This window comes from Lepidochelys kempii, chromosome 5, assembly GCF_965140285.1.
Source record: "Lepidochelys kempii isolate rLepKem1 chromosome 5, rLepKem1.hap1, whole genome shotgun sequence".
Taxonomy (NCBI): Eukaryota; Metazoa; Chordata; order Testudines; family Cheloniidae; genus Lepidochelys; species Lepidochelys kempii.
This window is the reverse complement of record NC_136384.1, coordinates 163287-183812: the sequence shown is the minus strand read 5'-3', so window position 1 is coordinate 183812 and position 20526 is coordinate 163287. Positions and strand designations below refer to the sequence as shown.

Sequence of the window (20526 nt, the reverse complement as noted above, 5' to 3'; positions counted from 1 at the left end):
CATCATCTGGACCCATGGAAAAGAAGCCCTTGAGGAATTCCACCATGATTTCAACAATTTCCATCCCACCACCAACCTCAGCCTGGTCCAGTCCACACAAGAGATCCACTTCCTGGACACTACAGTGCTAATAAACAATGGCCACATAAACACCACCCTATACCGTAAACCTACTGACCGCTATTCCTACCTGCATGCCTCCAGCTTTCACCCTGACCACACCACACGATCCATCGTCTACAGCCAAGCTCTGCGATACAACCGCATTTGCTCCAACCCCTCAGACAGAGACAAACACCTACAAGATCTCTGTCAAGCTTTCTTACAACTACAATACCCACCTGCAGAAGTAAAGAAACAGATTGATAGAGCCAGAAGAGTTCCCAGAAGTTACCTACTACAGGACAGGCCTAACAAAGAAAATAACAGAACGCCACTAGCCGTCACCTTCAGCCCCCAACTAAAACCCCTCCAACGCATTATTAAGGATCTACAACCTATCCTAAAGGATGACCCAACACTCTCACAAGTCTTGGGAGACAGGCCAGTCCTTGCCTACAGACAGCCCCGCAACCTGAAGCAAATACTCACCAACAACCACATACCACACAACAGAACCACTAACCCAGGAACTTATCCTTGCAACAAAGCCCGTTGCCAATTGTGCCCACATATCTATTCAGGGGACACCATCACAGGGCCTAATAACATCAGCCACACTATCAGAGGCTCGTTCACCTGCACATCCACCAATGTGATCTATGCCATCATGTGCCAGCAATGCCCCTCTGCCATGTACATTGGTCAAACTGGACAGTCTCTACGTAAAAGAATAAATGGACACAAATCAGATGTCAAGAATTATAACATTCATAAACCAGTCGGAGAACACTTCAATCTCTCTGGTCACGCAATCACAGACATGAAGGTCGCTATCTTAAAACAAAAAAACTTCAAATCCAGACTCCAGCGAGAAACTGCTGAATTGGAATTCATTTGCAAATTGGATACTATTAATTTAGGCTTAAATAGAGACTGGGAGTGGCTAAGTCATTATGCAAGGTAGCCTGTTTCCTCTTGTTTTTTCCTACCCCCCCCCCCCAGATGTTCTGGTTTAACTTGGATTTAAACCTGGAGAATGGTCAGTTTAGATGAGCTATTACCAGCAGGAGAGTGAGTTTGTGTGTGTATGGGGGTGGGGGGGATGTGAGAAAACCTTGATCTATGCAGGAAATAGCCCGACTTGATTATGTAAAGAGTTGTCACTTTGGATGGGCTAGCACCAGCAGGAGAGTGAATTTGTGTGGGGGGGTGGAGGGTGAGAAAACCTGGATTTGTGCTGGAAATGTCCCACCTGTTGATCACTTTAGATAAGCTATTACCAGCAGGACAGTGGGGTGGGAGGAGGTATTGTTTCATGATTTCTGTGTGTATATAAAGTCTGCTGCAGTTTCCACGGTAAACATCTGATGAAGTGAGCTGTAGCTCACGAAAGCTCATGCTCAAATAAATTGGTTAGTCTCTAAGGTGCCACAAGTACTCCTTTTCTTATTCCACACACACTCACTCAGCTTTGCCCCACAATCTCCTCCCATGCTGTCCCTCCTCCCCCACAGCCTCAGCTCACCATGCTGCCAGCGCTCTGGGTGGCAGGGCTGCGAGCTCCTGCTGGGCAGCGGGGCTGCGAGAGCCGCCGGCCTGCCCCGGTGCTCTAGACTGCGCGGCAGTGTGGCTGGCTCTGCTGGGCAGCGTGGCTGCCAGTCCCGGTGCTCTGAGCGGCATGGTAAGGGGGCAGGGATCAGGGGGGTTGAATAAGGGGCAGGGGTCAGTCAGGGGACAGGGAGTGGGGGGGTTGGATAGGGGGCAGGGTCCGGGGGGGCGGTTAGGAGACAAGGAGCAAGGGGTGTTGGATGGGTCAGGGGTTCTGAGGGGGGCAGTCAGGGAGTGGGAAGTGGGAGGGGGCGGGGGCCAGGCTGTTTGGGGAGGCACAGCCTTCCCTATCCGGCCCGCCATACAGTTTCAGAACCCCAATGTGGCCCCCAGGTCAAAAAGTTTGCCCCCCCCACCCCGAACTAGGGGGAGCCCGGGCAGAGAGCCTAGGAATTTCCATTGCCCAGCTCCTGCCAGGCCAACGCTCCCCAGCACAGGTTGCTGTCCCTAAAGGGCTTCACACAGACACCCCATTGTGCTGGGCGGGGGGTGGATGGACTCTGCCCGACAGGCTGTTCTCCAGGTGCACCTAGGAATTATTCTTAGCCAAAGAGATTCAGGCAGAACACACTTTACTGTTCAGCCCCCACAAAGCAAAATGTTTCCTAGCTGGCAATAAGCATTTCCCTGAGCTCTACCACCCTGTCCCTTCAGACCAGCAGAATTGGTTTCACTTGGAGACCATCATCTGGCAACTCCCACAGCCTCTGGCCAGGCCACCTTGTGCTGTGATCCCATCAGCTCTCACAAGCCTATGCAGAGCTGGGCCTGATCAGCACCTGCATGAGGCACCTCAATGGAACACCTAGGTACTGCCCATCATGGCACGGGTGACTGGGGCTCCTCCCTCTGCCTCCACATTGACCCAATGCCCCACTGTGGGGCAAAGAGGCACTGCTGGAGAGGCTGTAATACCAAGGTCCTGACCACTTGTGGGCTTTAACAATCCCCCAGCACTTTGCACAAGGGATGGTAACACTGGGGCCCTGGCCCAATTCCTGTGCAGGTAATTATGGCCTGCCACCTAAATTCCCCCTGTACTTGCAGTCGGGTGCAGTTTTCTTCCAGTCAGAAATGGCTGAGTGGCATTGCTATTCACTGTTGAATAGCTGCCACGTACCACACAGAGGAGGACACATTTCAGTGGTGGGTGACCTGATCACTGACTATCCATTACCTATCTCTCAGGAAGAGTGAGGCTTCAGTGGTTATAACTTCAAAAGCCTTGAGCGAATGTTCAACTGGCCACCCACAGGTTAGGTCACCACATTCACAGGGTAACTGGCAGGGCCAAGCTTTTGCTGTGGTGAGAATCCCAGCCAGGGAACTCAGCAGAGAGAGCTGCACACAAGGCATGTTGAGCTGCCACTGGGCTCAAAGAATCACAGAAACAAGACAGCCTGTCACTCTGTTCCAGCCCATCCCCAGAGCCAAGGCAGACTCCAGCCACCTGCACATTCTCTAGGCTTCTGTCAAGCCCCGCAAGAAATGCTGCAGATGACAGGGCCCTGCCCAGGGAGACCCTCCTCTGGCAGCCTGAGATTCAGCCTAAAGTTCCTCTGTGTTAATTTCAGCCACTTTCTCCTCGTCACTGCACACACCCAAGTGCCACCAGAAATCTCTCTCTCTCTATCTGGCATTTTGAGGATGCTCATCATGGCGGTGCCTGAGAGAGTGCCCTGTCTGTTCCTTCCTTACTGCTAAGTTAGGGCAGGAGCTGCCATTAAAGGCAGGCAGCTTTGCATGTCCACACTGCTCCAGCAAGGAAGAGAGTGCAAGCAGAGCCAGTTTGCTGCCAGGGGAGGTGCTGCAAAGGCTGTGGGTTAGAATCAGTCCTGTGCAGAAAAGAAGCTGCTGACCATGGAACAGCTGAAGCCCCCAGTTCCCAGGAGCTCCTGGCAAACAGCCAGCCTGTTTGTGCCGGAAACCAGGCCTTGGTGGCTGGTGTGGTGCATGCGTCCTCGGGTCAGTGACTGGCTCGTACCTGCTCTGTTGCCCTCCCACCCTCACAGAGCCCCGTCCCCCTCTACTCCATTTGCACCCTGCTCTGAGGCACAGCACTTGAACCTGGGTTACCCTGGCACAAGACCCCCCCCAGACCTCAGCTCCACCCAGAGACCTCTCACCCAGTAACTGAGGGGATCCCCGTATCCCCTCCATTAGTGACAGACAATGCTAGGGATCCCCAAATCCCACCCTGACGGTGCCTGGCCCTGAGGCCAGGACACATTCCTGGACAGTCGCTCCCCAAAAATGAGGAGCTCTGACCTCCCAGATTCCCACCCTCCTCCTCCTTGTGGGCATGCTGCCCTCCACCTCTCTGTCCTGGCACATGCCCCATAGACACTATTCATCTGATGTTCCTTGGCCCCTCCCTGCATATCCCCCATATCTGGTGCTGCTTCTCCACTGCTCACTGGCCCCTCCACCTTCACATAGCTCAGATTCAGCTTCTCCAGGATCCCCTGCCCTCCCATGCAGGCACAGCCCATAGGCATGGCTCTCCGGTGCACACCCTGGGCACCACCCACGCAAGCCTCGCTCCTTCCCAGACTGAGCTCTGACTGCGCAATAACCTCAGCCATGTTTAGAAATCTTGCTTTAGTGCAAACCTTTGTGACAGTCTCTAATCCGCAGCTGGCAGCTCATGCTGCTGCAGGGAACATTCCTTGTGTTCCTGGGTGGTGGAGGGCACAGGTCCTGGTGCCTGGGAATTGAGCCAATTCCCTACAGCGGCCTCTGTGCTTCTCTGGAGGAAGGTGGCAGAGGGCTGGCAAGCCCCAAGGTACCTTTCCCATCCCCAGACAGCCACGGAGCCCCCTGCTCCTGCAGGTGTGAGCATGAGGGAGATTGCACCAGCAGGGAAATGGGAGAGGGCACCAAGACAAGACTGGGATGGAAGGTGACCAGAAATGGAGCTGGGAATGGACAGAGACAGGCCTGGGCAGGGAGATTGGAATGGGGAGGGGAATGGACTAGGATAGCTGCAGTGGGACTGACATGGGGCTGGAGGGACTAGGGGAGGTGCAGGATGAGAAGGATAAGTAGGGGCATAGCGAGCAGATCGAGGGACGTGATCGTTCCCCTCTATTCGACATTGGTGAGGCCTCATCTGGAGTACTGTGTCCAGTTTTGGGCCCCACACTTCAAGAAGGATGTGGATAAATTGGAGAGAGTCCAGCGAAGGGCAACAAAAATTATTAGGGGACTGGAACACATGAGTTATGAGGAGAGGCTGAGGGAGCTGGGATTGTTTAGCCTGCAGAAGAGAAGAATGAGGGGGGATTTGATAGCAGCTTTCAACTACCTGAAAGGGGGTTCCAAAGAGGATGGCTCTAGACTGTTCTCAGTGGTAGCTGATGACAGAACGAGGAGTAATGGTCTCAAGTTGCAGTGGGGGAGGTTTAGATTGGATATTAGGAAAAACTTTTTCACTAAGAGGGTGGTGAAACACTGGAATGCGTTACCTAGGGAGGTGGTAGAATCTCCTTCCTTAGAGGTTTTTAAGGTCAGGCTTGACAAAGCCCTGGCTGGGATGATTTAACTGGGAATTGGTCCTGCTTTGAGCAGGGGGTTGGACTAGATGACCTTCTGGGGTCCCTTCCAACCCTGATATTCTATGATAAGGAGAGTGGGTAACAGAGGGAGGTGAACACTGTCCCGGGACAGACTTCGTGGGGAGCCTCTCCAGGGTGGGAGGGGTCAAGGCCCCAGATGGAATCTCACTCTCCTTCTCCTTCCCCCAGGGAAATGCTATTTCTCCCTATCGCTCTTGATAACAACCCTGCCCATTTTATTAGGGCCAAGGTCTCTGTGCCAGGCATAGGCCAGGTGGCTGCATGCCTGAGAGGCGAGGGATTGGCAGGAAGGGCCCCGAGGGCTGGGGAGCTGCACGGGGGCCTCTGGCCAGACACAGCGTAAGCCCAGCTGAGGAGCCCGCACTGTGTGTGTGTGTGGGGGGGGGGGCAGAGAAGAACCCTGGCAGAGCTCATGCTGCCAGCACAGTCTGCTACAATAACCACTGCTCAGCTGTGGGTACAGCCATCCCCTCTCCCCACAGCCAGGGGTCCTGCTCTGCAGCTTCCCACCCTGCTGCCTGGGGCCCATCCATTCTGCAGGGCATTCCTCGCACTCCAGCACTAAACTCTCAGACCAGTTGGCAGAGGCTCCAGGGAGGCAGGTCAGAGCTGACTCTCCCAAGCCATACCTCAGACAGGACCCTTTTGAGGAGGGCACCCCTTCCTCCCGCAAGATTGCTACACTGTGTAACACAGAGCCCTGAGCCAAGCCCCCTCCCAGAGACAGGCAGGGCACCTGGCAGTGCTTGCTCCTTTGCCACAGCAAATTCCAGCCCAGCTCAGCCCTTTCCTGCCCCATGGAGCAAGCGCTGAGATGGGGGACCTCAGCAGACACCCTGTGGTCCCAGGTAGGGTGGGGTCTCTGCACAGACACACATCCTGCCCCCAAGATCTTAGCAGCAGATTTACAAGCACTCAGCCTGAAGCTCCCCCTGGCGCTGACCACACACTGTACCCAGAGCCCCAGACCTGCCCCTCTGACACCAGTGGGCAGGGTTCTTCCCACCATCCCGTCCACAAACCACACCGATTCAGTGCATCTCCTGGCACTGTAGGAGGAAATGATGCAACCTGTGGAGAGTAATCGCTCCCCGGGACGCCGCCTGTGCAGATCCCTCGAGTGCTAGCACAACCCTATAAAACTAAACCACATGCCACAGCTTCCCCTGAGTCACCCCAGCCCTGATGCAAGCAGCACTTCCAACCAGCAGCATGTGCTAGGAGACAAGAGGCAGGATGCAGAGACCCTGGGGCTGCAGCCTAGTCCAGCCACAGAGCTGGGTGTGGGCTTGGTGCTGGAGGCCAGTTGGGAGTAAGGGGGGTGTAATGGAGGGTCAGCAGGGGGCTGAGATGAGGTGGGGGTGACAGGGGGTGATGAGGGGAGGATGATGAAGAGATGTGGGGGGGTCATACTGGAGTGAGACAGCGACAAAGACAATGTAAGGAGTACTAGAGCCTGACTGCACAGCACCCTGCGGCATCCTGCCCAGGACTCACTACTCTGTGCCCATGGCTCAGTCTGTCTAGGCTCTCCAACTGCACTCACTGCTGTGTTCTCAGTGCCCGCCTGGCTCTCAGCCGTCTAGAGCTGCCGCACGCTCTGAGCTCCCAGGAAACCCCTGTACATGGACAACACAACTGCAGCCTCACTCTTGTATTGACCCCCCCCGGGAACTTCCAGCCTGGAAACGTGACAGCACCCCCCAGCTATAGTACCCCCCCGTGCCCCCTGCAGCACAGACACCTCTGCATCCCCACTCCCTGGGCTCAGCACCAGCCCTCTCAGCACCTGACCGATAGAGCAAAGACCCTTACCCACAGCCAGAAAACATGCCAGGCCCAAGCCCAGCACCTAGAACGCAAACATACACTGGGCAGCGAGGGAGAACAAATCCAAAACAGCCCCAGATCCCTGCACAGAACAATCACACTGTGATACAGACATCACTGCAGCCACATGTGCAGAAACAGACAAGCCCTCACCAAATACAGACTCAGTGACCATAAACCAGGGGTGAGGTCCAGCTGGCACAAAGCATATGCCAAACTCACAGAGCAGTGACTGTCCAGCCAGTGGACAGAGAAGAGAGATTTCAGAGCAGCAGCCGTGTTAGTCTGTATTCACAAAAAGAAAAGGAGGACTTGTGGCACCTTAGAGACTAACCAATTTATTTGAGCATAAGCTTTCGTGAGCTACAGCTCACTTCATTGAATGAGCTGTAGCTCACAAAAGCTTATGCTCAAATAAATTGGTTAGTCTCTAAGGTGCCACAAGTCCTCCTTTTCTTTTTAGAGAAGAGAGAGAAAGAGAAACTTTCTAGTCCAATGTCTCACAGCAAAGGAACAAACGGAAATTAGACTCCAACTATCAGGAATCCTAAGCAATATCTTACCAGAGTAAAGAACTGCTGGACCCTGGAGATGGAAAGAAACAGCCCCACTCTATGGAACCACCTGCCCTGGGGCAGGGATGGGCAGGAACAACAAATGGACCCAGGGGATCAAACCCCAAAGACATGAAGCACTGACCTGAGCGAATCGTATCCCCACCTCCGACAGAGACTGCGGTGGACTGTTTCTTCCTTGCACTTTGCAGCACTTGTCTAGTCAGTCATGATAATCAAGTCTTACTGAACTGAAGTGTGTGACAGTCCCTAAGAGCCTCTATCACTGAGACATGACCACAGCCCTTCCGCTGTATCACAGCCTCCAGGCCTTGCACTGAGATGTGGCTGAATTTATTCCTCCAGCAGAACAGAGCATGACTGATGCTGTTTGGAAAAAAACATCACTGCACTTTTCTCTCCTGCTCCCCAGGCGCCTCATCGATTTCTCAGGGGATTCAGGCAGGTTCTGTGATAGCCCAGCGCTGCACTAAGGGGCCATAGACGTGAGTGTGAAATGGCCCCTATTGGAGCAGTGTATCTGAGCAAGCTCACAGCCAACAGACCAACGCTACAGAGGAAAAGCACCATAAACCAGCTCAGCATTGGAATATCCATGCAGCTGTTTCAGGTCCATCCCCATATGCCTCTCCTCCCCCCAGCACCTTATTGCCCATGTGGCTGTGCCATAAATCTTGACAGCCTCACTGCCCAGGCAGCTGTGCCAGGCCGCCGTCTGAGTTGCTGACCATACCAGTCACATGCCATCGCTTTCCCCTGAGTGTTAGAGCTGCAACTGCCAAGTTGACATTAATCCCTTTGAACTGATGGAAAAAGGAATTAATGTGTGGAAAGGGGTGTGGGGCCCAGCGAGGAGAAAGGGGGGGCTGCAGGAGATGGCTCAGGAGCTGTATGCAGAGAGCGGGCGAGGTGAGCAGGAGAGATGAGGGGTGTGTACATGGTGGGAAGAATGGGACCATGTGCTAGGCAGGATGTCAGCCTGTACGACTATCATGGTCCCTTGTGGCTTTAAGTCCTATAAGTCTGTGCACATAAGGAGGGGACTAAGGTGAGGGAAAGGGGGTACAGAATCTATACATGGTGGGTGAGTGAAAGGGGGCACAGGATCTATACATGGTGGGGGTCATGGGGTCTCAGCCAAAGGGGGTGGAGGGTCGGTACGGCTGTGTACACAATGCTTGTTTAATTGGCAGAATGCCTGGTGGGGAGATGTTGCTGTGGTTACACCTGACCAGGCTATTCCAGTTTGCAGGTCTGCTGGGTTCTCCAGGGTCAATACAGCTGGCAACCTTCCCTGCATTGTGGTGCCATTTGTGGGTGTCAAGGTGAAGCTGGGAGAAATTCCATCCCCACTGACTGAACTTTTGGTGGGAGTCCCCGGGGTTTAGCTGCTGCTGTGACGGGTGCCCTGGCTGCGTGCGCTGGTCCAGCAGATGCTGAGAGACAGGAAGCGGGTCTAGGATTTGGGCTGGGGGACTGTGGGCAGGAACTGACGCACTGTCTGTGCAGGAGCATTCCTCCAGCAGGGCTCTCCTTGGCCAAGATGAGTAAGATGATGAATGGCTCATGGGGAGCTGCCTTAGAACAAGTGCAGGGCAAGAGGTCCTGCGGCTGAAAGGCTGATCCATGCCTGAGGACAGGCAACAGTGACACTGCTCTCCTGGCAGACAATTGCCCCATGACACAAACAGGACATGCTTCAGTCAGCCCTCTTGGGATGTGTTAGAGAACCAGCAGGGAGACACCAGCCAGCCCTGTGGGGAGCAGAACCATCACCATATACCCTGCGCCCCATCTCTCCCTAGAGTGAGCAGCCAGACACCAGAGAGCTGTGTGTGGCCAAGGGAACCAGAGACGGAGTCTGGGATCTACTCACCTTTCTTTTTGGGGTGAGAAGCGTGCTCTGAGCCATGCTCGTCCTCAGTCCAGCCCAGGGCAGCCAGCAGCAGGAGAGAGAGACCCAGCCTGGTGCAGCTCATCCTCTAACAAGTACCAGTTCAGTGGGACGGCCCCACTTCTCCACTGCAGAGCCTGCCTCTGGCTGCCAGAGCCGCAGCAAGCTGTGCTGGGCGGCTGGAGCTGAACTGTGTCTACGTGAGAGGGAGAGAGAGAGAGGGCAGGAGCGGGAGGGGGCAGTGAGTCACCAGCCTTTACCTTTTATAGAGACTGCAGGCAAAGTCTGCGGGGCAGGTGAAGGGTGAAATACATGCTGCATTGGGAGCTTGCCTGAAGTTCAATGTCATTGCCAGCTGGGGGGTCTGGGCTGGGACCAGGGTGTGCATACACTGAGCCTTAACATGGACTAGAGCCAAGGGACGCTCCCGGAGCTTGAACAGGGTTTCCTTTTCAGACAACCTACCAGCAATGCAGCTCAAACACAGCCACAGCTCTTCTCCCATAGCAACGGGGCCTGGGACCGACCCTCCATTATCCCCATAACCACAGCTCCCCTCCAATACCAGTGGGGCCTGGGACTGACCCCTCCATGAGCCCAATAACCACAGCTCCCCTCCCATACCAATGGGGCCTGGGACTGACCCCTCTGTGAACCCCATAACCACAGCTCCTCTCTCATAACAATGGGGCCTGGGACTGAACCCTCCATGAGCCCCACAACCACAGCTCCTCTCCCATAGCTATGGGTCCTGGAAAAAAACCCTTAGTGAGCCCCATAACCACAGCTCCTCTCTCATAGTAATGGGGTGTGGAACCAACTGTTCCATGAGCCCATAACAACATAACCTCCTATAGCAATGGGCCTGGGTCCAACTCCTCTGTGAGCCCCATAACCACAACTCCTCTCCCATAGCAACGGGGGCTGTGGCCTGGCCCCCTCCCCCTGTAAGCCCCATAAACACACCTCCCCTCCCCTGGCAATGGGACCTGAGAACTGACCCCTCAGTGAGCCCTAGAAGCAGAGCGCCCTTCTCACAGCAATGGGATCTGAGGATAGATTCCTCCATGAGCCCCATAAACAGAGCATTTGTGACCCATCCACTTATAACTACACCCCCCACCCTTCCTGTGACACAGAGGGCTCAGGAGCCCACGCCCCAAGGGGACGCCCTTTGACAGGAGAGTGAGGCCTGAGGCAGATATTGCCCTCATTCCACTGCTCAGCAGAGTTAAGGACAATACAAAGGAGTTTAAGTATACAGAGAGAATCCTAACAGTGATCATAGTCTATAGCTAGATGGGCATGGTAGACCTGTCAATAATAATACAGAAAAGGCAGAAGTGTTTGGTAAACATTTCAGCTCTGTATTTGGGAAATAAACAGATGATGTGTTCATATCCTATTATATGTTGATGAAATACATTCCATTCCAATAGCAACCGAGGAGGATGTCAAACAGCATCTACTACTGTTAGACATTTCTACATCAGCAGGTCCAGATAACTTGCATCCAAGAGTATTAAAGGATCTGGCTGAGGAACTCACTGACCATTAATGTTGATTTTTAATAAGTCTTGGAACACTGGGAAAGTTCCAGAGGAGTGGAAGAAAGCTCTTGTGTCAACATTTAAAAAGGTAAATGGGATGACCCAGGTTACTTTAACCTGTCATCCTGACACTGATCCCGAGCAAAATCATGGAATGGTTGATTTAAGACTTGATTAATAACTAACTAAAACAATGTAATATAATTAATGCCAATCAACAGCTACGTTTGAGAACAGGTCTCATCAAAGTAACATACCGTTTTTTGATGAGATCACAAGTTTGGCTAACAAAGCTCATAGTAATATTTAGACATCTGTGAGGTATTTGACTGGGCACTGCAGGACATATTGATTAATAAACTACAGTGATATAAATTTAACATGGCAAACATCTAATGGATTACAGACTGATTACACCGTAGGTCTCAGAATGTACTTATAAATGGGGAGTCATCGTCAGAGTGGGTGTGTTTCTAATGGAGTCCTGCAAGGATCAGTTCTTGGCCTTACACCATTAAACATTTTTATCAATGACTTGGAAAAAAACAAAATTTTTACTGATAATGTTTACTGATAAAGGTGACAAAGATTAGGGAAGTGGTAAATAATGAAGAAGACAGGTCACTGATAATACAGAGGGATCTTGATCACTTAGCAAATGGGACACAGGCAACAATATGCATTTAAATACATCCAAATGCAAGGGCATACATATAGGAACAAAGAACGTGGGACATACTTACAGGCAGGGGGACTTCATCCGGGGAAGCAGTGACTCTGAAAAAGAGTTGGGTGTTCTGGGGGTAATCAGCAGATCATGAGCTCCCAGGGTGACCAAAAAGGCGAATGTGACCTCTGGATGTATAGAGAGGGGAATAGTGAGTAGGAGTAGAGAGGTTATATCACATCTGTATTTGGCACTCGTTTGAACACTGCTGGAATCCTGTGTCCAATTCTGGTGTCCACACTTCAAGAAGGATGTGGATACATTGGAAAGACTGTTGAGAGAAGAGCCATGAGAATGACTGACTCATGGGAAAACATGCTGTGATAAATGAAGGGGGTGGGGAGTAAACTCCTTTTTATGGACACCCAGCCAGCCAGTTAGCTATAAAATCCCTCTTAGTAGCTGTTCTCTACTTGCTTTACCTGTAAAAGATTAAAGAGTCTCACTGCTATGCATAGGTAAAAGCAGGGTCGGCTCCAGGCACCAGCGAACCAAGCAGGTGCTTGAGGTGGGCAATGTAAAGGGGCGGCAGGACGTTGGGCTCTGGGACAGCAATCCGCCCTCTGCGGCAGCGGGAATTTGGCGGCAGGGACATGACTCTTCTTCGGTCGCTGGCAGCAATTCGGCGGCCGCACCATCACTCCGCCTCTGTGTTCGGCAGGCAGGACTCCGCCTCCATGTTCGGCGGCAAATTGTTGGTTTTTTTGCCACTTGGGGCAGCAAAAACACTGGAGCCGGCCCTGGGTAAAAGGACAGGAGTGGGCACCTGACCAAAAGAGCCAATGGGAAGGCTAGAACATTTTAAAATTGAGAAAAACTTCCCCTTTGTCTGTCTGTGGTTGTTCTCCCGGGGAGAGGGCCAGGACAGCAACTAAGCATTAAAAAGCTTGGGCCAGGTATGAAAAATGATCAGATCAAACCAAGAAACTACTCATTTGAAACCCCAGATATGTAAGTGGATCAGGAAATGTCTAGAAAGACATGATCAGGTTTATTTCTTATTTCTTTATGGCTTGTGGACTCCTCTGTGCTAACTCCAGGTGCTTTTGTTTTGCTTGTAACCTTTAAGTTGGACCTCAAGAAAGCTATTTTTGGTGCTTAATCCTTGTATTTTCTCTCTTAAAATCTAGCAATAGCCTGAGTTTTCAGATGTATTTTTATTTATTTATTAATAAAATTTACCTTTCTTTAAGAACAGGATTGAAGTTCTGTGTCTTATGAGGTTTGTGTATGTGGTTTTTTGTTTTTTTTAATTAGCTGGTGGAAACAGATGATTTCTTTTTTTCTTTTCTTTCTCAGCTCTTCCCTGGGGGTGCAGGTGAAAGGGCTTGAGGGTGCCCCACAGGAAGGAATTCCCAAGTGTGCCTTCCTGGGCTCTCAAAGGGATTCTGCACTTGGGTGTAAGCTTTCGTGAGCTACAGCTCACTTCATCGGATGCATACTATGGAAAGTGTAGAAGATCTTTTTATATACACACAAAGCATGAAAAAATACCCCCTCCCACCCCACTCTCCTGCTGCTAATAGCTTATCTAAAGTGATCACTCTCCTTACAATGTGTATGATAATGAAGGTGGGCCATTTCCAGCACAAATCCAGGGTTTAACTATAATGTCTGAGGGGGGGGGGGGGGATAGGAAAAAACAAGGGGAAATAGGTTACCTTGCATAATGACTTAGCCACTCCCAGTCTCTATTCAAGCCTAAGTTAATTGTATCCAATTTGCAAATGAATTCCAATTCAACAGTTTCTCGCTGGAGTCTGGATTTGAAGTTTTTTTATTGTAATATAGCAACTTTCATGTCTGTAATCGCGGGACCAGAGACATTGAAGTGTTCTCTGACTGGTTTATGAATGTTATAATTCTTGACATCTGATTTGTGTCCATTTATTCTTTTACGTAGAGACTGTCCAGTTTGACCAATGTACATAGCAGAGGGGCATTGCTGGCACATGATGGCATATATCACATTGGTGGATGTGCAGGTGGGTTTGTGTATGTGTGTGTGGGGGGGGTGAGAAAACCTGGATTTGTGCTGGAAATGGCCCAACTTGATTATCATACACATTGTAAGGAGAGTGATCACTTTAGATAAGCTATTAGCAGCAGGAGAGTGGGGTGGGAGGAGGTATTTTTCATGCTTTGTGTGTATATAAAAAGATCTTCTACACTTTCCACAGTATGCATCTGATGAAGTGAGCTGTAGCTCACGAAAGCTTATGCTCAAATAAATTGGTTAGTCTCTAAGGTGCCACAAGTACTCCTTTTCTTTTTGCGAATACAGACTAACACGGCTGTTACTCTGAAACCTGCACTTGGGTGGTGGCAGCATCTACCAATCCAAGGTCAGAGAGAAGCTTTAACCTTGGGAGTTTAATTCAAGCCTGGAGCGGCCAGTGTTAATTTTTAGAATCCTTGCGGGCCCCCATCTTCTGCCCTCGAAGTGCCAGAGTGAGGAATCAGCCTTGACACATGCCATGTAGTGAAATTCTTAAGGAGCTCAATCTATTTAACTTCTCAAAGAGATGAAGGGGTGGGTGATGATCATAACATATAACTACCTACATGGACATTAGCAGACAAAGGTATAACTTGACACAACAGCGGGAAGTTAAAGGTAGATTAATTCAGACTAGAAATAAGGTGCAAATTTTTAACAGTGATAGTAATTAACTATTGGAACAATTTATCAAGGAATGTGGTGGATCCTCCATCACTGGAGATTTTTAAATCAAGATGGGATGTTTTCCTAAAAAATATGCTCAAACTCCAGCACAGCTCTTGGCCTTGTCACAGGTTTTAATACAGGGAAGTTCGATGACTTGTGTTATGCAGGAGGTCAGCCTAGATAATCACAGTGGTCCAGTCAAGTCTTAAAAGCCATGCATGCCCTAGCTAACCTCAAAGGCCATGCACTCACATTTGCAACAGAGCCTTGGAGCTGTTCCCCAGTTCCCCAGACATGAATGGAGTTAGCTTCACATGCTTGGGAGGCAAGGCATATTACTAGCCCCACTGTACAGATGGGGAAACAGGCAGAGATCTCAGAAGGGACTTGCCCAAGGTCACAGAGGGGTCAGTGGCAGAGCTGGAAATAGACTTCAGGTCTCCAGCGTCCCAGTTCTATGCCATAATCACAAGTTCCTCCACCAGGATGCTAGTCTGCTAAACTCTGCTTGTGGCAGTCGCACCCTTCAACCCATAGGGAGTGGTTGCTCAAAGAGCATGCAGAGTACCTCCCATCTCCTGCAAGCAGTGCTCACATGGGCCCTGCTACCGCCTCTGCAGTTTAACATACAGGCCCGAGCCAGCTTGCCCTGCTGCTATGCCTGTCCTTAATGCAAAGGACTCTTTCTGCCTTTGGGCACCCCTGTGCTGGGACTGCTTCTTCAGCCTGGCTCACTGTGCCAAGGGCTCCTGCTAAATAGGTCACATACTTGGCAGGTTCAGTGTGTCCCTCAGGTGACTGGCCCCATTCTGCAGCCATGTTACTGGGCTGAACTCAGTCATTTGCCACCAAGAGGGGGTTGGAACCAGGGGAGGACTGCTCATCGCTGGATTGTGCCAGCGGTACCCCGAGGAGCAGCTGCCAGCGCTGAGGAAAGGTGACAGTTGCACTGGCTGTGAATGGAGGGAGGGAGAAGCACATTCCTCCCAGAACAACCTCAGCTGGAAATTCCAGGCCTGCTCAGGCTACTGAGTGCAGCAGCCCAGGCCTGGCCACAAACTGCTCAGCAAAGCCCCTGGAGAGCGTCCAAGCTCCTTGATGTCCTTCACCAGAGTGTACCTGCTGCTTCTTTCCAGAGCTGGTAGTGAGCACAGATTATCCCTAATCCCCTTGTCTCCAGGCAAGTCAGGTTCTTTTGTAGCTATAGCAGGTAGGGTGACCAGACAGCAAGAGTGAAAAATCACGATGGGGGTAGCGGGTAAGAGGAGCCTATATAAGAAAAAGCCCCAAATATCGGGACTATAAAATCGGGACATCTGGTCACCCTAATAGTAGGGCTTGGCCCATGCACCAGCCAGGCCAATACAGGCACCTCTGGACTTGCTGATGGAATCTCTCTGTGTCCACGTGCCTAGCCTGGGTACCCCCTGGAGCTCTGGGTTGAACTGAGTGTCACTCAGAATGTCCATCAGCTCCTCCTTCCAGCTCCTCAGCTGGGATACAGTGAGACATGCCTTCAGCCACTCCCCAGGGCCTGGCTTCATCACAGGAGACCTCCCATGCCAGGTAGATGAGCATGGCATCCTACATCCTCTGCTAGGTAAAAGATTGATGTCCAGGACCTCCATGGTAGCATTCTCTGAAATGCTTCCAGTTCCACGCACAGGGCCAGTTAGACAGGCAGAACTGCAGAGTCTCAATGCATGGATGAGAAAATGGTGTAGGGAGTAGGGGTTTAGATTTATTAGGAACTAGGGAATGTTTTGGGAAACGGGAAGCCTATACAGGAAGGATGGGCTCCTCCTAAACCAAAATGGAACCAGATTGCTGCTGGCACTTAACATTAAAAAGGTCGTAGAGCAGTTTTTAAACTAAAGACTGGAGGAAAGCCGACAGGTGCAGAGGAGCACATAATTTGGACAGAGACATCCCTTAGGGGAGGATCTATTAATGGAGATTCTCTATGTCCTAGTAAGGAGGAGAGGATGGAAGATAAAATACACATAGGATCTGATGAGAAACAGTCAAATGAAAAAAGAATGAGGAGTACTTGTGGCACCTTAGAGACTAACGAATTTATTTGGGCACAAGCTTTTGTGGGCTAAAACCCACTTCATCAGATGCATGGAGTGGAAACTACAGTAGGAAGATATATATATATATATACAGAGAACATGAAAAGATGGGGGTTGCCATACCAACTCTAATGAGACAAATCAATTAAGGTGGACTATTATCAGCAGGAAAAAAAAACTTTTGTAGTGATAATCAGGATGGCCCATTTCAAACAGTTCACAAGAAGGTGTGAGTAACAGTAGGGGGAAAATTAGCATGGGGAAATAGTTTTTAGTTTGTGTAATGACCCATCCACTCCTCCTCTTTATTCAAGCCTAATTTGACGGTGTCCAGTTTGCAAATTAATTCTGGTTTCTCGCTGGAGTCTGTTTTTCAAGTATTTTTGTTGAAAAATTGCCACTTTTAGGTCTGTAATTGAGTGTCCAGGGAGGTTGAAGTGTTCTCCAACTGGTTTTTGAATGTTATAATTCTCGAAGTCCGATTTGTGTCCATTTATTCTTTTGTTTAGAGACTGTCCGGTTTGGCCAATGTACATGGCAGAGGGGCATTGCTGGCACACAATGGCATGTATCACATTGGTAGATGTGCAGGTGAACGAGCCCCTGATTATCACTACACAAGTTTTTTTCTCCTGCTGGAATGAGGATAATCAATGGGACACAGTAGTAATAGTGTACTAAATATATCGGAAGGACATAACAGGTCATGCTGATGGGGGAGTGGCATTATATGTGAAAAAAAGCGTAGAATCAAATGAAGTAAAAATCTTAAATGAGCCAAACTGTACCACAGACTCTCTATGGATAGTACTTCCATGCTTGAATAATAAGAACATAACAGTAGAGATATACTACTGCCCACCTCACCAGAATGGTGATGGTAACTGTGAAATCCTCAGGGAGATTAGAGGCCATTAAAATAAAAAACTCAATAATAATGGGTGATTTCACATCCCCATATTGACTGGGTACATGTCACCTCAGGACAGGATGCAGAGATAAAGTTTCTGACACCTTAAATGACTGCTTCTTGGAGCAGCTAGTCCTTAAACCCACAAGAGGAGAGGCAATTCTTGATTTAGTCCTAAGTGGAGCACAGGATCTGGCCCAAGAGGTGAATATAGCTGGACTTCTTGGTTATAGTTACCACAATAAATTATATAAATATAACATCCTTGTGGTGGGGAAAACACCACAGCAGCCCCAAATGGTAGCATTTAATTTCAGAAAGGGGGACTATACAAAAATGAGGAAGTTGGTGAAACAAAAATTAAAAGGTATAGTGCCAAAAGTGAAATCCCTGCAAGCTTCATGGAAACTTTTAAAAGACACCATAATAGAGGCTCAACTTAAATGTATACCCCAAATTAAAAAGCATAGTAAGAGAAGGGGAGAGTGGATAGCTCAGTGGTTTGCGCATTGGCCTGCTAAACACAGGGTTGTGAGTTCAATCCTTGAGGGGGCCATTTAGGGATCTGGTGTAAAAAAAAAATTGGGGATTGGTCCTGCTTTGAGCAGGGGGTTGGACTAGATGACCTCCTGAGGTCCCTTCCAACCCTGATATTCTATGATTCTATGAACCAAAAAAGTGCCACAGTGGCTAAACAACAAAGTAAAAGAAGCAGTGAGAGGCAAAAAGATATCCTTTAAAAATTGGAAGTTAAATCCTATTGAGGAAAATAGAAAGAAGCATAAACTCTGGCAAGTGAGGTATAAAAAATATAATTAGGAAGGACAAAAAGAATTTCAAGAATAGATAGCCAAAGACCCAAAAAGAATAGCAAAAAATAAATAAAAATTAAGTACATCAGAAGCAGGAAGTCTGCTAAACAACCAGTGGGGCCACTAGATGATCAAGATGCTAAAGGAGCACTCAAGGACAATAAGACCATTGAGGAGAAACTAAATGAATTCTTTGCCTCGGTCTTCACGGCTGAGAATGTGAGGGAGATTCCCAAACTTGAGCCATTCTTTTTAGGTGACAAATCTGAGGAAATGTCCAAGATTGCAGTGTCTTTAGAGGAAGTGTTGGAACAAATTGATAAACTAAACAGGAAGAAGCAACCAGGACCAGATGGTATTCACCCAAGAGTGCTGAAGGAACCCAAATGTGAAATTGCACAACTACTAACTGTAGTCTGTAACCTATCATTTAAATCAGCTTCTGTACCAGATGACTGGAGGATAAGCTAATGTGATGTCAATTTTTAAAAAAGACTCCAGAGCTGATCCCAGCAATTACAGGCCCGTAAGCCTAACTTCAGTACTGGGCAAAATGGTTGAAACTATGGCAAAGAACAGAACTGTCACACACATAGATGAACATGATTTGTTGGGGAAAAGTCAACATGGTTTTTGTAAAGGGAAATCACGCCTCACCAATCTACTGGAATTCTTTGAGGGGGTCAACAAGCATGTGGACAAGGGTGATCAAGTGGATATAGTGTACTTAGATTTTCAGAAAGCCTTTAATAAAGTCCCTCGCTAAAGACTCTTAAGCAAAGTAAGCTGTCATGGGATAAGAGGGAAGGTCCTTTCACGGATCAGTAACTGGTTAAAAGATAGGAAACAAAGGGTAGGAATAAATGGTCAGTTTTCAGAATGAAGAGAGGTAAATAGTGGTGTCCCTCAGGGGTCTGTACTGGGACCAGTAGTGTTCAACATTTTCATAAATGACCTGAAAAAAGGGGTAAACAGTGAGGTAGCAAAATTTGCAGATGATACAAAACTACTCAAGATAACAAAGAGTCCGGTGGCACCTTAAAGACTAACAGATTTATTTGGGCATAAGCTTTCGTGAGTAAAATACCACTTCTTCAGATGCATCTGAAGTAGGGGTATAAGTAGGGGCATAGCGAGCAGATCGAGGGACGTGATCGTTCCCCTCTATTCGACATTGGTGAGGCCTCATCTGGAGTACTGTGTCCAGTTTTGGGCCCCACACTTCAAGAAGGATGTGGATAAATTGGAGAGAGTCCAGCGAAGGGCAACAAAAATGATTAGGGGACTGGAACACATGAGTTATGAGGAGAGGCTGAGGGAGCTGGGATTGTTTAGCCTGCAGAAGAGAAGAATGAGGGGGGATTTGATAGCTGCTTTCAACTACCTGAAAGGGGGTTCCAAAGAGGATGGCTCTAGACTGTTCTCAATGGTAGCAGATGACAGAACGAGGAGTAATGGTCTCAAGTTGCAGTGGGGGAGGTTTAGATTGGATATTAGGAAAAACTTTTTCACTAAGAGGGTGGTGAAACACTGGAATGCGTTACCTAGGGAGGTGGTAGAATCTCCTTCCTTAGAGGTTTTTAAGGTCAGGCTTGACAAAGCCCTGGCTGGGATGATTTAACTGGGAATTGGTCCTGCTTCGAGCAGGGGGTTGGACTAGATGACCTTCTGGGGTCCCTTCCAACAATGATATTCTATGATTCTATGATCTGAAGAAGTGGTATTTTAACCCACGAAACCTTGTTGTTTCTGTGGATAACACGGCTACCCCCTGATACTCAAGATAGTTAAGTCCAAAGCAGATTGTGAAGAGCTACAAAGGAATCTCACAAACCTGGCTGACTGGGCAACAAAATGGCGTGTGAAATTCAATGTTGATAATTGCAAAGTAATTCACATTGGAAAACATCATCCCAACTATACATACACAATGATGGGGTCTAAATTAGCTGTTACCACTCAAGAAAGAGATCTTGGAGTCATTGTGGATAGTTCTCTGAAAACATCCACTCAATGTGCAGCAGCAGTCAAAAAAGCTTTCAGAAAGGGAGGGATAATAAGACAGATAATATCAAATTTCCTCTATATCAAAATCATAGAATATTAGGGTTGGAAGAGACCTCAGGAGGTCATCTAGTCCCACCCCCCTGCTCAAAGCAGGACCAACACCAACTAAATCATCCCAACCAGGGCTTTG

The 20526-nt window shown here is 49.3% G+C and overlaps 1 protein-coding gene across 3 annotated transcripts in view; it reads right to left on the bottom strand.

The window, feature by feature from the left end:
• The window catches only part of CA9 (carbonic anhydrase 9), a 70162-nt gene extending 60359 nt beyond the window's left edge, over positions 1–9803 (bottom strand). For all 3 annotated transcript variants that reach the window (XM_073343230.2, XM_073343232.2, XM_073343233.2), the window contains exon 1: positions 9570–9803. In XM_073343230.2, coding sequence (XP_073199331.1) covers positions 9570–9672 — 103 coding nt within the window. In that variant the 5' untranslated portion in view covers positions 9673–9803. The remainder of the gene's footprint in view (positions 1–9569) is intronic.
• Positions 9804–20526: the final 10723 nt, after the last annotated feature.